Source organism: Pelobates fuscus, chromosome 4 (genome assembly GCF_036172605.1).
Source record: "Pelobates fuscus isolate aPelFus1 chromosome 4, aPelFus1.pri, whole genome shotgun sequence".
NCBI lineage: Eukaryota > Metazoa > Chordata > Amphibia > Anura > Pelobatidae > Pelobates > Pelobates fuscus.
In genome coordinates this window covers 77,205,664-77,220,448 of record NC_086320.1, presented here as the reverse complement: position 1 = coordinate 77,220,448, position 14,785 = coordinate 77,205,664, and the positions used below count along the sequence as shown (strand labels likewise).

Sequence of the window (14,785 nt, the reverse complement as noted above, 5' to 3'; positions counted from 1 at the left end):
CCTTAATGGAAATTCTACCATTATTAGTTGGGAAAATATGTGGAAAGTCGCCATTCATATGCAAAATGAATACCATTACTGTTAGGATAATTTTATTCAAAAAACACATTAAAAATAGCCTGAGGGGCATTGTTTTTCCAAATAGCTGTGCATTTAGCTGTGGATAAGACTATTTACCTCTTGATGTAAAAACACTGTGTATTTTATATGTTGGTATATTCATACAGAATAACACATATTTTGTAATACTCAAGCACTGGAATCATGCCTCCTGACACATGGATTAATGTCCATCTTGATGTCCCTTGGAGAAATAGTTTGGTGGTCTCACCTCAGTCTACAGTGAACCAAAGTCTTCTTTTTTTAAACCACAACTAGCAATTAGGCAGAGATTTACACAGTTGGCAGTCGTGCAGGGAAGATGCTTATTACTAGTTTGTTGGCGTGTTCCTCGAGATCAAACAAGGTCACTTGAGTGTATGAAATCTCACTGTGAAACTGCAGATACATTTAAAGGTTACGTTAAAAACAATAACTACAAATTGCTTTGTTGAATCTGTTACCAGAATATATGTATCTCATATTTTTGGTTATTTTCTCTTTGGCAGAAGGTTCCGATTTACATTACCCGATTCCGGAACCCGAGGAGGAAACCAATGAGATTGAAAGACAGAGGTCAAAAGCACTAGATACTACATCGCAAAGCAGAGCTAGAACTCATTCTCCTACATCTTCTACTAGGACAGATGGCTATGATAATAATGAAGTTGTCAGTACTGAACAAATGTGTAAGAAGCATTATTCTTATTTCTTATTAATCTATAAAGAAAATGTACATGGCATGATGTTGTCCAGTTTGAAATAAAAAATAAAATTATTTCCTTGCGGAAAATTGTGATGTTACAACCCAATACATTTCTACACACTGGTTTATGGGAATGAACATTTGTATGTTATCTTATTCATAACTTCATCTAGAAAGTGAGAATTATGGAGGTAATAGAGCTAAGCTACCAGAGGTTTTCAATTTTTTAAAAACATACCTGGACCTGGTATTATGAAAACATCAAGAGATTTTCGTGTATAATATTCTATGGAATTATTATTTGTGGTTGTCAAAGAAAGATCTTAAATTAATCACTTTACAACGTAATTAATTCACTAACTTAATATATTTATCTATATCCGTGATTTCCAAACCAGTCCTCAAGGCATGCATACCAGTCCAGAATTTAGCAATTAACCACTTGTGTCAAGGTGTTTCTTTTTCTTCTTCTTTTTCTAAAAACACCTTGGACACAACTGGGTAATCCCTAAATCCTGGACTGGTAGGCGTGCATTAATTAAGAACTGGTTTGAAAAAAAAAAATATATATATATATATATATATATATATATATATAAAAAAAAATTGTGTGAAAAGGGCTACTTATTATTGAAAGTGTGTCAACGAATTAACAAATTGCTCACATTCCATTCTAATATATGTACCTACACAGAATATGTGAAACATACACTCAACATAACAATGGAAAAATCTGTACAGGATAGAATATTGCATGCTAAATTAAGTTCAAAACATATTCCCTGTACATACATACACTAGAACTGCACTGGATTATGATATAGAATATGTGAGAAGTCAAAAATAATTTCACATCAGTCTTTTGACATCGGGTAACTAAGATGCTTGCTGACAATCTTCATTCGCATCCGAGTTGCAGTCTAGCAGTTGGGTGTCTTTATTTAAAACAAGCATAACAAAAAATTCCATTTGAGAGTCCATTGATTAACCTGTAATCTAATCCCACTTGGGCTTGGATACTTGAATCTGCTATGAATATTTAGATACTCTAATTTTATGTTATAATATGTTTTCTTTTCTTTTTTTTTTTTTTTTAGCTCAGATTGTGTCTTGTGAAGTAAGGTTAAGGGATCAATGTAAAGGAACAACATGCAACAGGTATACTTCCTTCTGTTTCTTGTTCTGCAACTTGTACTTTTCTTGGAAGAAAAAATGCTTCAATATGCTATTTTACTTAGAACGTATGTTCTTGTGCTTTCCTACTTTTTATTGTAATTTTAAACCTTGTCAATACTCTGAGGAATATTTTTGTGTTAGATGTTTTAGATTGATTCATGGTTGTTTGTATTGTCAACCACTTTATTATTTGTTTGCTATATATTTCAGATACGAATGTTCAGCTGGGTGCCTCGAAAGCACTGCCAAAGTTATTGGGACTGTGCATTATGAAATGGTAAATTCTTTTATGTTTTAGTACAGTTTCTAAGAATAATATTCACAGAGGAGGAGGAAAATTGCAAATATTATTGATATTGCAATTGAATTGTAAAATCTGTATGTCCCCAAAGGCGATTTGTGTTCCCATGAGTCTCTTATGCAGAATTTCTTTGCAGCTTCTGTAAAGGTGATCAGTGGCGTATGTACCGCGGTCGCAGGGGTCGCAGCTGCGACCGGGCCCAGAACTCCAGGGGGCCCGGCCGCCCTGTGGCCCCCCGCAACCGGGTAGCAGCTGCCACGCTTTCCGGGCCCGGCCCGTGCGGCAAACCGCCGGGGCCGCATGTCAAGGGGTCCATCGGGTGGCCCATGCTGTCAGGGCCACCCGATGGACATGGATTTTAAGGGGGCCCGTTCTGCGCTGAGCGCTTTAAGTGCTCAACCGGGCCCCCTGTGATGAGATCATCACACGCTGGGAGGAAGTGACCGCACGTCACTCCTCCCAGCATACTGAGAGCCCGCGCGGGAGGAAACAGAAAGGAGGAGGGAGTCAGAGTGGGAACTCTGACTCCCATCAGGCTGAGCCACCACTGGACCCACACATGGTAGGAAACATTTTGTGTATTTGTGTCTCTGTATGTATGTATGTGTGTATGTATGTCTGTGTCTGTGTATGTGTGTATGTATGTGTCTGTGTATGTGTGTATGTCTGTGTCTCTGTATGTATGTGTGTATGTCTGTGTCTCTGTATTTGTGTGTGTGTGTGTGTGTATGTCTGTGTCTGTGTATGTGTGTATGTATGTCTGTGTCTCTGTATGTGTGTATGTATGTCTGTGTATGTGTCTCTGTATGTGTGTATGTATGTCTGTGTCTCTGTATGTGTGTATGTATGTCTGTGTCTGTATCTGTGTGTATGTCTGTGTGTGTGTGTATCTGTATGTATGTCTATGTCTCTGTGTGTGTATGTGTGTGTATGTATGTGTGTGTCTGTGTCTCTGTGTGTATGTATGTCTGTGTCTTTGTCTCTGTGTGTGTGTGTGTGTGTGTATCTGTATGTATGTCTGGGTATGTATGTTTGTGTCTGTGTCTTTGTCTCTGTGTGTGTGTGTGTGTGTCTGTATGTATGTCTGGGTATGTATGTTTGTGTCTGTGTCTCTGTATGTGTGTATGAGTGTGTGTCTGTGTCTCTGTGTGTGTGTGTCTGTTTCTGTATGTGTGTATCTGTATGTCTGTGTATGTATGTGTGTCTGTGTCTCTGTATGTGTGTATGTATGTCTGTGTCTGTGTATGTGTGTATGTCTGTGTGTATGTCTGTGTGTATGTGTGTATGTCTGTGTGTATGTATGTCTGTGTCTCTGTATGTGTGTATGCATGTCTGTGCCTGTGTCTCTGTATATGTGTATGTATGTCTGTGTCTGTGTCTCTGTATATGTGTATGTATGTCTGTGTCTCTGTATGTGTGTATGTATGTCTGTGTGTGTGTGTGTGTGTATCTGTATGTATGTCTGGGTATGTATGTTTGTGTCTTTGTCTCTGTATGTGTGTATGAGTGTGTGTCTGTGTGTGTGGGTCTGTTTCTGTATGTGTGTATCTGTATGTCTGTGAATGTATTTGTGTCTGTGTCTCTGTATGTGTGTATGTATGTGTGTGTCTGTCTCTGTATGTGTCTGTGTGTGTCTCTGTATGTATGTGTCTGCGTGTGTGTCTCTGTATGTATGTGTCTGCATGTGTGTATGTATGTGTCTGTCGGGGGTGTGTGTATGTGTTTGTGTCTGTATGTATGTGTCGGGGGGAGGGGCCCACAGTCAGGGGGGAGAGGTTCACGGTAGGGGTGGGCCCACGGATCAGTTTCGCACCGGGGCCCCATGGAGTGTGTGTACGCCACTGAAGGTGATGGTTGCCATAGTTCAATTAACTCTCCTTAGACTGGAATTTAGAGGGCCAAAATGGAATAAAGAACATTAAATAAATAGAATTAAGAATAATTATACCATATAGATAACACATCCTAATTGAATACAAAATTTTTTGTTATGATGTACTAAACTCAATTTGAAACTTATAGCAAAAGTATAGAAATGTAGCATCCACTAACTTAATTGTGACTACATTGCTGTTGAATGTTTTAATGTGTGACATATTCTGTTCAGACACAGATTTCACTGTTCTATCTGTGGCTGTTAAAGCTGCCAAAAGGGAAAATTAAAATAATAATACTAAAAAAAATAATTGGTGGTCCCAAGGACTCCCTAATAACAGGGAAATAAACCAAACATGCTTATTTTTCTTCCCACAAATCCATCACTCGCTACAGAAGTTGAGGGCATAGAAGAAAAGCGTGGTCTTCTTCTTGGTTATGTGACTGCCTAATTTAATGTTTTATTCATTAAATAACACTCCCTATCCCACTCTGATGGGGGAAGGAGATAATAGGAAGGAGTGGACTTAATCATTTTATTAAACACTTGTTGTTAAAATATTGTTTTTTTGTGAAAATAAAACTATACAGTGCGGACAATGCAGACTACTACTGCAGTTTGAGGAAAGCCACTGAGTATTGGAAAGGATATTTGCAGTCCTTTTCTGTTATTCAGAGTGACTAGTTGGAGTCCCTGTAGAGAAATTAGTTTCTCTGCCAGGTGAAGACCTGTGCTGGAGCAGATAAGGAGGTCATTTCAACAAGTATTGCTATACAATGCCAAATGGAATGTAGTATGTATATAGGCCGTTTTGAACAAGGAGGGAGTTAAATGCAAAATTCTCAGAACGGTTTTGACCAACCAGCAACATTTTTAACAGTCAATGATCTTTTGATCTTGGGATCCTTCATGCTGTGATTTGAGTTCCATGAAGACATGGAAAATTCAATATATACAATTTTGAATGTTATTTAGGGAAAGAAAAATCTATGTTTCTACTTTAACCCCTTAAGGACACATGACATGTGTGACACGTCATGATTCCCTTTTATTCCAGAAGTTTGGTCCTTAAGGGGTTAAAGAAAAAAAGCATGGCCATGACATAATCTGTGTTGGCTGTCATCATAAAGGTACTAATGCTCCGTTATATTTTCCAAGGTAATTTTAGTTCTAACTGTTAAAGGAGCTGTAGCATTTGCTCTTCTAATAACATTTTCTTGAAGCTTAAAAAAAAAAACATTTAAAGAAATTATATTAACTAAATTTAAAAGCCACATTTGTTCTTTATTGACACTGGTTTTTAATTTTGGCTGTGCACATTTAACCCCTTAAGGACCAAACTTCTGGAATAAAAGGGAATAATGACATGTCACACATGTCATGTGTCCTCAAGGGGTTAAATTTGAATAAACTAAATTTTACAAGGGGTAAAATAGCCTTAGTAATAGTAAAATATATTAACAGTATAATTGCTATGTACCAGTTTAATTATTTTCCAGTCTTTAAGTCTTTTTATTTATCAATTCTGCTTATCAGTCTCCACCAGGTATAATACAGCAGTGTTTGACTGTAGTGGATTTTGTAGTGAATCACACTTGATTAGTAGGAGGGTTCTCCTGCTTTCATTGTCAGTGTTCTTTGGTATCAAGGCACTTCTGCTAGAATAATGTACACATGACATTTTATTTTCTTTAATTTAATATAAATTGTTCTGCATGATGACTGGGACACTTTAAAGGGACACTACAATATAAGAAATAAAAACACGTGTTCCTAATCCTATACTGTTCTTTTGCCTATCTAGATAACCCCCTGGGGTAAGTGTTTGAAAGGTGAGATGTATTTACCTTTCTGCCCTTGCTTTGCTCCTCTTCACTATGCCAGTCTGCCTCCTTGGTTGAGATCATCAAGAGTGATAATCTCTGACAATCTAATGCTTTACCATTGTGATACATTTGGGTGGTTGGTGCACATGCGCAGTAGAATGCCACACTACACTAGGGGCAGCATTTGAGCTATAAAATAGTTTGACTCACTTATAGCAGAGGAAGTGCATCTAGTGGCTGTAAACATTGCCGTTCCTACTTTGTTTTAAGTTACAGGTTTAAAAAAAAGAGGCAAAGTTTTATATTACAGGTTTGAAAAGAGAAGGACACTGCACCCAGATGAAGTGGTGTGTGTGCCTCTAGTGTCCATTTAAGCCACAAATGACTTTTGCTGCTTCTACTATTTACTAACAGCAGTAGCAATGGTTAAATAAAGATGAAAAAAACAACTAAAAGTAGTAAGTAATTGGCTAGTCAAACCTCGCTTAAAGCATCTGTAAGTATGTTGCATTGCTTTATCGAAGCTTATATTCTGTGCCATGCCATTAGATGGGGATTTAAATGGATGGATTGTATTTAAAACACAGTTGGTTACAACAGCACAGAACAGGTAAATGGATGAATATGCCAACTGGATTGCCACTGGACAACATTATTCATTATTTTGTACATATTCTTAATTGTATCAAAATGAAAAAGTAGAAATCTTAGAAACATTATTAAAAATTGAGACATAGACCAATAAATAAACAATTTAACAAAGTTTACTGGTATAATTTAATGTTACATACGTTCATGCCCATAGACTATTGAAACACATTTGTTACACCTGTTTAAGTTTGATTTAGATATTACTATAAAATAAGCTGAAGTTGTAATTTAGTCTTTTTCCCTTTGTTTGTTTCAGCAATCAAGTATTTGCAAAGCTGCTATTCATTCAGGTATAATAGACAATGAAGGAGGATGGGTTGATGTGACGAGGCAAGGAAGGAAAAATTATTTCATTAAATCCTATAGGAATGGGGTCCAATCCATTGGGTAAGATTAATGTTGCCCTTAGAACATATTTGTTAAAAAAAATAACCAATAAATTATATTTTGTTGTTACAACGTAAGCAAATTATTCCAAAGCTAGAACAATTCTGTATGTACTGACGTGGACATTTACTGTAACTATTCTTTAGGACTAGAATATATAATTCCACTCTCCATGCAAATTCACAAGGATGGCTGATTTGAAAGAATTCTATTGTGGCAATTCGTTGATGATATTGCCTTTTATGGGCGGCGTAAGCCAAATTGCTACCAACATTGCAGATGCTCAGTCATGCTATTAGTGTAAATAGACAAATTAGGCCAGACATGTGTAACCTTGGCACCGGATTAGCAATTCAGAACGTTGCTAAGGATAAATGTTATAGACATCTGGTTGTCTGCAAATAAAAGAGCATATCCGCTTTGAAATCCATAAATCTCATATGGAAATCCTATACAGTTTATCAGAAACAGAATTTTTGAATGGTCTTGCCTAGAAGCATGCATCCACAACATACATTCTTCAGCTTTTTGCAGGCAAATCTGTTGAAATCCATACTATTTGCCCATTGGCAGTGCATCCAGCTAGTAAACAAGTACTTAAAAACACTTCTGCAATGGGAGGGTTAACAAATCAAAAAGGTATATAAAAAAAAACCAAACAAACATACAGATGTCAATATGATTTCCTAGAAGTATCAGGGTCCCTATAACTCCTTTGAACATGTTGCAATTATTCAGACCTCTGGCAGGGCGTTAGAAGCTTTTAAAATCATTACCAAGGCAGTATTTGGGCATCTACATCCATATTGTCTTGTGTGGTATTTTGTTTTTCCTCTCACATTGTTTATTTATTTATATGATTTATAATTTTTTTTTTGGATTCCCATTTTAACGTGTACAACATGGGGAGTTTAATAGCATAATTTCACAATGCTCTTGACTTCAAATCAGGTTTAATATAAATACATACATGTTCCCATTTTCTAGTTTTTCTATCCTTTCTATAAACAATGTATATATTTTTCAATGAATAGCCCTATCAAGTGTTTCATCCCACCAAGTCTCAGTAACCCCAATTATGTCATACTGCTCGCTGTATTCCAATATCTCTAGCTCCCCCATTTTCCCACATAAGGTAATTACATTAGCATGCAGACATTTAAAGTTACCATTTATTTATTGAACACTACTTGAACAACATGTAATTAATACCTTCTTGTTCATATCTTACCACTCCCCCCCATCTCCTCTTCATGGACTTAATTCCCTCTCCTTTCTATACTATCTACCACATTTATCCTTCTTTGATCCTCCACTCTTATTCCTAGTTTAAAGCCTCCTGCAACCTTCTAGCCATCCTCTCCCCTAGCAGAAAAGATCATTCTTTCATTCAGGTGCAATCCATCCCTGCTATAAAGATTGTACCGAAAAAGCAAAATCGTCACAGTGCCAAAACCCTTACTTCCTACATCAAAACGTCAACCAGGTATTGACCTCTCTAATCTCCCGCTGCCTTCCCACTGTAGCACGTGGTGCAGGTAATATCTCAGAAAGTTGTCTACCCCTGACCTAGAGTCTAAAGTCATAGTGGACAGAAGATCAAAATAGACAAATATGTCTCCAAAGATTAGTCTGAGATGAGAGGTGTACATTTAGGAGATGGAATCGAGATGAGACCAAGTGAATGAATTGCTGAGTGCATCTGGCACAGCAAATGTCAGCATAGTAACTGAATCTGGGGACTGGAGGGCTAAGCTGTGGCACGTTGAGTGGTAGAGGTTTTAATCAGCCTTGTCCATAACTGCGCCTTACTTAACTTCTATGAAAGCTAATTTAAATCACTAATGCATACACTGTTTTAAAAATGAAGGTTATCATTTGCATTAATCTGACTTACCAATAAATGCATCAATATATGGGTCTTTTCTACAATTGTTCTATTGTTGAAGAAACTGGTTTTGTTCTATTGTTGAAGAAACTGGTTTGAGAGATCAAAATTCTTGAAAAAACTTAATTTTTAACTATTCTATTATGATCTCCATTCATAAAGCTATTAAAAATATTTCCATAGATTAGTCATCTAAGACTTTTCTTGTGCATAAAATCTTATACTCTAGCAAATATTTAGTAAGCCTTGAAGTGGAACATAGTGATTTACCTTTAGTGCAATAATCTTATATTTTATTATTTCTACAGAAAATATCAATCTGCAAATTCTTTTACGATCTCCAAAGTATTATGTGAGTATATTTTAAAATTGCTATACACAGTATATGAAGCAGTAACGACAAATATGTGCAGTCTGTTTAAAACACAACTGGCAATTGATGTTTCTTTAAACTACAGCAAATGTGTTTAGAAATAAGCCTGTGTAAATAAGATACATTGTTCTCATTCTCAATTACATTATGGTTGTGTAAATTACTATCTGTAAGTCACTTTCGGCATATTTCGCAGCCCCCCCCCCAAAAGCGACAGATCCAGTGTGGGCAAATTGACCGTAGAGTGAAGGGGGAGGCAAATTTTTCTTATCTTAAGCTTTCCCTCACGGCAGCTGCCGTCTTTGTAGTGAAGATCCTCTTCGTGCCCAGAGCCGCTTTAGTGCTGTATTCCCTTGCAAGCGCGAGAGAACAACTCTGAGATCTGTGGATGATCCCAGGAGATTGGTGGATCCCCTGTAGATTGAAACCCACAACGGCTGCTGGTATTGAACAAAAACGAACATAGTGGATGCCAAATATTGCTGCACACTGATGGCAAAGTCAAGTTGAGAGCATGTCAGTGATAAAATTACATTCACCAGACTTTTGGGAGGTATGTTGCTACCTCTGGGTTTATTGTATAAAACTCTCATATGTGAAAATATTAGAAGTATTTAAATACACAATTAAATAAAAAAAGACAATTACTAATTCAATAAATGACTATTTTTATTTGCAATATATTTTCTTACAGTTCTTGCTGCTATAGTTTAGCAGTAAACATTTTTTTTTGTCTTACTACATCTGACATCTTGGAGAGATAAACAACTTGCATCATTTTCAGTTCCTGGCTGAAAGCTTTAGTTTAATTTGTTGTCAGCCTCACTATGTCACTTTACAATGTTATGATTCTTCTCAATGGTGTCTTAAATCCACTAAAAAACCTCAAGCTAAATCTCTTGCTTCTAGTAATAAGAAGTAACAGTATGATACGGGTAGTACCAGCCACTTTTACTTCTCAGGCCAATATTTAATAACCATCAACACAACTGAGCAATCCTACATTTTGGGATAGTCTAAAGCAGGGTGCTTTAAGGAGCAATGCACTGATCTATAACAGTAGGTCTATTAGAGCAATACAAATAAATAGCATGACTATTTATAAAACAGTGGAAAAAAATAGTAGAACACTCTGGCATAATGAATTGGATTGTTATGTAAGTGGTACAAAATGGCAATGTTTCTGCTGCTATATCAGTGGTTCCCAGATCATTCCTCAAGGCACCCCTACCAGGCTATAATTTAGTGTTTACCCAGTTTTTTTTGTTTTCCTCTATAAACTCCTTAGATACAACTAGGAAACCCCTAAATCCTGGAATGGTATGGGTGGCTTGAGGACTGGTTTGGAAACCACTGTATTATATGATTGTGACAGGCATGGACGAGAACCAATATTGTTTAAACTAACCCATATAGATATATTGTCCCTTTAACAAAGTAAAATCTAGAGGACAAGAGAAGAGAATGACATGGCCGTAGGGTGTTGTGCCATTCAAGTGTGAATGTGGTGGGGTAATCCCATTTCAGTGGGATGGTCTTCACCTTGGGTCCATGTCCTGCTGTACTGACTTTGTTCTGCGATATCACACTTCTGCTGACACCAGAAACAAGTCCCAAGAAAGTGAAGTCACATTTCAGAAATGTGTGGACAGACCCACTGTTTGGCTGACATAGCTGATTTTCGCCCTGGTTCATGTGTGCCAGTCCTTTTTAGGACAAAATGTGTAAATAAATATAGAACTCACAATGTTTAGATGTAGAGAAGAGGGATTATGCCAGGGCCTCCTTCTTAGATTGATTATATTTTAATTTCTCTCCACTTCTTTCTTCCTTTACATCTTCTACTGTATTGGGACATGCATGTGGCACAGAGTGAGTAGTGTTAGCTGTTAGGCACCCTGAGAGTATTGAGTAAAAATGATGTGCAATGGAAAGTACGGAAGGGGAGTTTGAAGATAGATTAATACAAGGTTCCTTTGCTAGTAAATTAGGTTAGTTAGTATCAACTTAATTTTATGTAGTAGGTGTATTGTTGTTGAGATATATACAGTTGCAAGAAAAAGTATGTGAACCCTTTGGCATGATATGGATTTCTGCACAAATTGGTCATAAAATGTGATCTGATCATCATCACAACAATAGACAATCACAGTCTGCTTAAACTAATAACACACAAAGAATGAAATGTTGGCATGTTTTATTGAACACACCATGTAAACATTCACAGTGCAGGTGGAAAAAGTATGTGAACCCCTAGACTAATGACATCTCCAAGAGCTAATTGGAGTGAGATGTCAGACAACTGGAGTCCAATCAATGAAATGAGATTGGGGGTGTTGGTTACAGCTGCCCTATAAAAAACACACACCAGTTCTGGGTTTACTTTTCACAAGAAGCATTGCCTGATTTGAATGATGCCTCGCACAAAAGAAGACCTACGATTAAGAATTGTTGACTTGCATAAAGCTGGAAAGGGTTATAAAAGTATCTCCAAAAGCCTTGCTGTTCATCAGTCCACGGTAAGACAAATTGTCTATAAATGGAGAAAGTTCAGCACTGCTGCTACTCTCCCTAGGAGTGGCCGTCCTGTAAAGATGACTGCAAGAGCACAGTGCAGACTGCTCAATGAGGTAAAGAAGAATCCTAGAGTGTCAGCTAAAGACTTACAGAAGTCACTGGCAAATGCTAACATCCCTGTTAGCGAATCTACAGTATGTAAAACACTAAACAAGAATGGATTTCATGGGAGGATACCACAGAGGAAACCACTGCTGTCCAAACAAAACATTGCTGCACGTTTACAGTTTGCACAAGAGCACCTGGATGTTCCACAGCAGTACCGGCAAACTATTCTGTAGACAGATGAAACCAAAGTTGAGTTGTTTGGAAAAAACACGCAACACTATGTGTGGAGAAAAAGAGGCACAGCACACCAACATCAAAACCTCATCCCAACTGTGAAGTATGGTGGTGGGGGCATCATGGTTTGGGGTTGCTTTGCTGCGTCAGGGCCTGGACGGATTGCGATCATCGAAGGAAAAATTAATTCCCAAGTTTATCAAGACATTTTGCAGGAGAACTTAAGGCCATCTGTCTACCAGCTGAAGCTCAACAGAAGATGGATGTTGCAACAGGACAATGACCCAAAGCATAGAAGTAAATCAACAACAGAATGGCTTAAACAGAAGAAAATACACCTTCTGAAGTGGCCCAGTCAGAGTCCTAACCTCAACCCGATTGAGATGCTGTGGCATGACCTCAAGAAAGCGATTAACACCAGACATCCCAAGAATATTGCTGAACTGAAACAGTTCTGTAAAGAGGAATGGTCAAGAATTACTCCTGACCGTTGTGCACATCTGATCTGCAACTACAGGACACGTTTGCTTGAAGTTATTGCTGCCAGAGGAGGTTCAACCAGCTATTAAATCCAAGGGTTCACATACTTTTTCCACCTACACTGTGAATGTTTACATGGTGTGTTCAATAAAAACATGGCATCATTTCATTCTTGTGTGTTATTAGTTTAAGCAGACTGTGATTGTCTGTTGTTGTGACTTAGATGATGATCAGATCACATTTTATGACCAATTTGTGCTGAAATCCATATCATTCCAAAGGGTTCACATACTTTTTCTTGCAACTGTATGTATCTCAACAACAACAGACATACTACAATATATATAAATTATACATATCGTTGACGATATGAGTAGAATTGAAGAGTGTTTTAATAATTAACACCTGAAATGTACATTGTAGTTTGTTTTGTAATGCTTAGCTATGTTTCCATGTATGTTACAATACTTACAGTGCCCCAACAAAGATATGACTGTTATATCATATCATACATATTTTAAGATTTATTCTGAATTTTCTCTTACTGTTAGTTCAAGCTGTGACATGTGAAACAACAGTTGAACAGTTATGTCCCTTTCAAGAACCAACATCACATTGCCCAAGGTGAGTGAATTATTGTTTGTATTTATGTTCTGTTATAGGGAAACCTTGTGCATTAATTGAATGTACAAAACATTGGGTGTACTTTCATGGGACTGGTACTTTCCAATTTTATGTTCCTCAGACTAACAGGTATTATTATATATTATTATTATTATTATTATTATTATTATTATTATTATTATTATTATCCCTGAATAAGGATACCAGTCAAAGTTAATATCAGACAGTTGTGTCAGTGACCGTAATTCTCCAGTTTGAATTAAAATGTACATCTTATCCCACAGGTGACTTGTTAAGCATTCCAGTAGATGTCTTATTGACTTAATAAGAAGGAAAATGACAAAATACTGTATGTGTACAAAAATAAACATTCTACTTCTCCAAAACCCCATCTAACATAATAGGAATGTGTTCTCGCCCATTTATTTACATGTATATTTTGCCTTAAGGTCCTTGCTGTTTATTTTCTTTGAATGCAGTGGGATTCCAATGACAGATACAGTAAAATAGGCTGATTAAAATATTTAATACAAATGGAGTTGTAACTTTCATTTAAACATGTCTTTCCAATGTTATACTGTTTATAAAATAATAGAAAATAAGAGTTCTACTTCCAAACATTCATATTGTAGCAGACTAAAATCCAAATGTCAAAATTTAGACAAAATTAGCCAAACTTGAAAAAAAATCTACAACTCTGCTTTAATCGCAAGTTGGATACTTTATCTTCAGTTTTCCAATGAATTTAAATTCATTAAAATAGTAATAGGATAATAGGATGATTGGGAAAACATTTTCAAAGCCGGTGGATCCGAGTGACAATATTGCACACATCTGTGGGAATTAATATGGATGAACTTCACTGTTCAATTAAGTGCTGTAGGGTTTAACCCTGCAATCTAAAAACATTGATGTTTAATAAATATAACAATGCTGTGATTGTATAGCTAACACAATTCTGCTGATTAGCCAAGTCAGACTTGGTTATTCACACAAATGCTGAGCATTGATTTGATTGCTACGCATGCACACTAACCTACCAATGCTTCCCTATGGGAAAGCATTGGTTTTGCTGAGAACATCAATCTTGATTTTAGAGAGGTGGGGCAGCAGTGGAGAAAAAGTAAGTGAATTGCTTTACTTGTTTTATTTGGGGAGGGGGCAATAATCTAACAAGATACTATAGAGTAAGCATGTCAAACTCAAAAGCTAACACGGGCCAAATAAACAAGGTTCAGGTTTATGTGGGCTGCAAAAAAACAACGACTTCAGTTTTCATAGAAACTTAGGTTTATTTAGAAAAGTACAGTATAAAAAAAGTTGCCTAGCTGAAGCCCTATGAGCGTGAGGATGTCCAGTGTCAAAGTAAACAAAAAAAGCTAAATTATTTTAAGGATAGCTGCATTTGCATATAACCAATGTTTCAGTCCAACTACCTTGACATATTAAGACAAGTTTGGTAATGGGACTGAAATGGTGAATGTTTGCTGTTGCACAGCTGTAAAAAAACAAATGACGTTATCTTGTTGATTTTGAAAT

At 36.8% G+C, this 14,785-nt stretch overlaps 1 protein-coding gene across 1 annotated transcript in view; it reads left to right on the top strand.

Moving 5' to 3' along the window:
• CRISPLD1 (cysteine rich secretory protein LCCL domain containing 1) overlaps positions 1-14,785 on the top strand; it is a 95,089-nt gene that overhangs the window by 46,411 nt on the left and 33,893 nt on the right. Inside the window, exons 7-12 of the mRNA XM_063451312.1 lie at positions 609-788; positions 1,903-1,963; positions 2,192-2,258; positions 6,892-7,022; positions 9,219-9,262; positions 13,174-13,246. Coding sequence (XP_063307382.1) covers positions 609-788; positions 1,903-1,963; positions 2,192-2,258; positions 6,892-7,022; positions 9,219-9,262; positions 13,174-13,246 — 556 coding nt within the window. The remainder of the gene's footprint in view (positions 1-608; positions 789-1,902; positions 1,964-2,191; positions 2,259-6,891; positions 7,023-9,218; positions 9,263-13,173; positions 13,247-14,785) is intronic.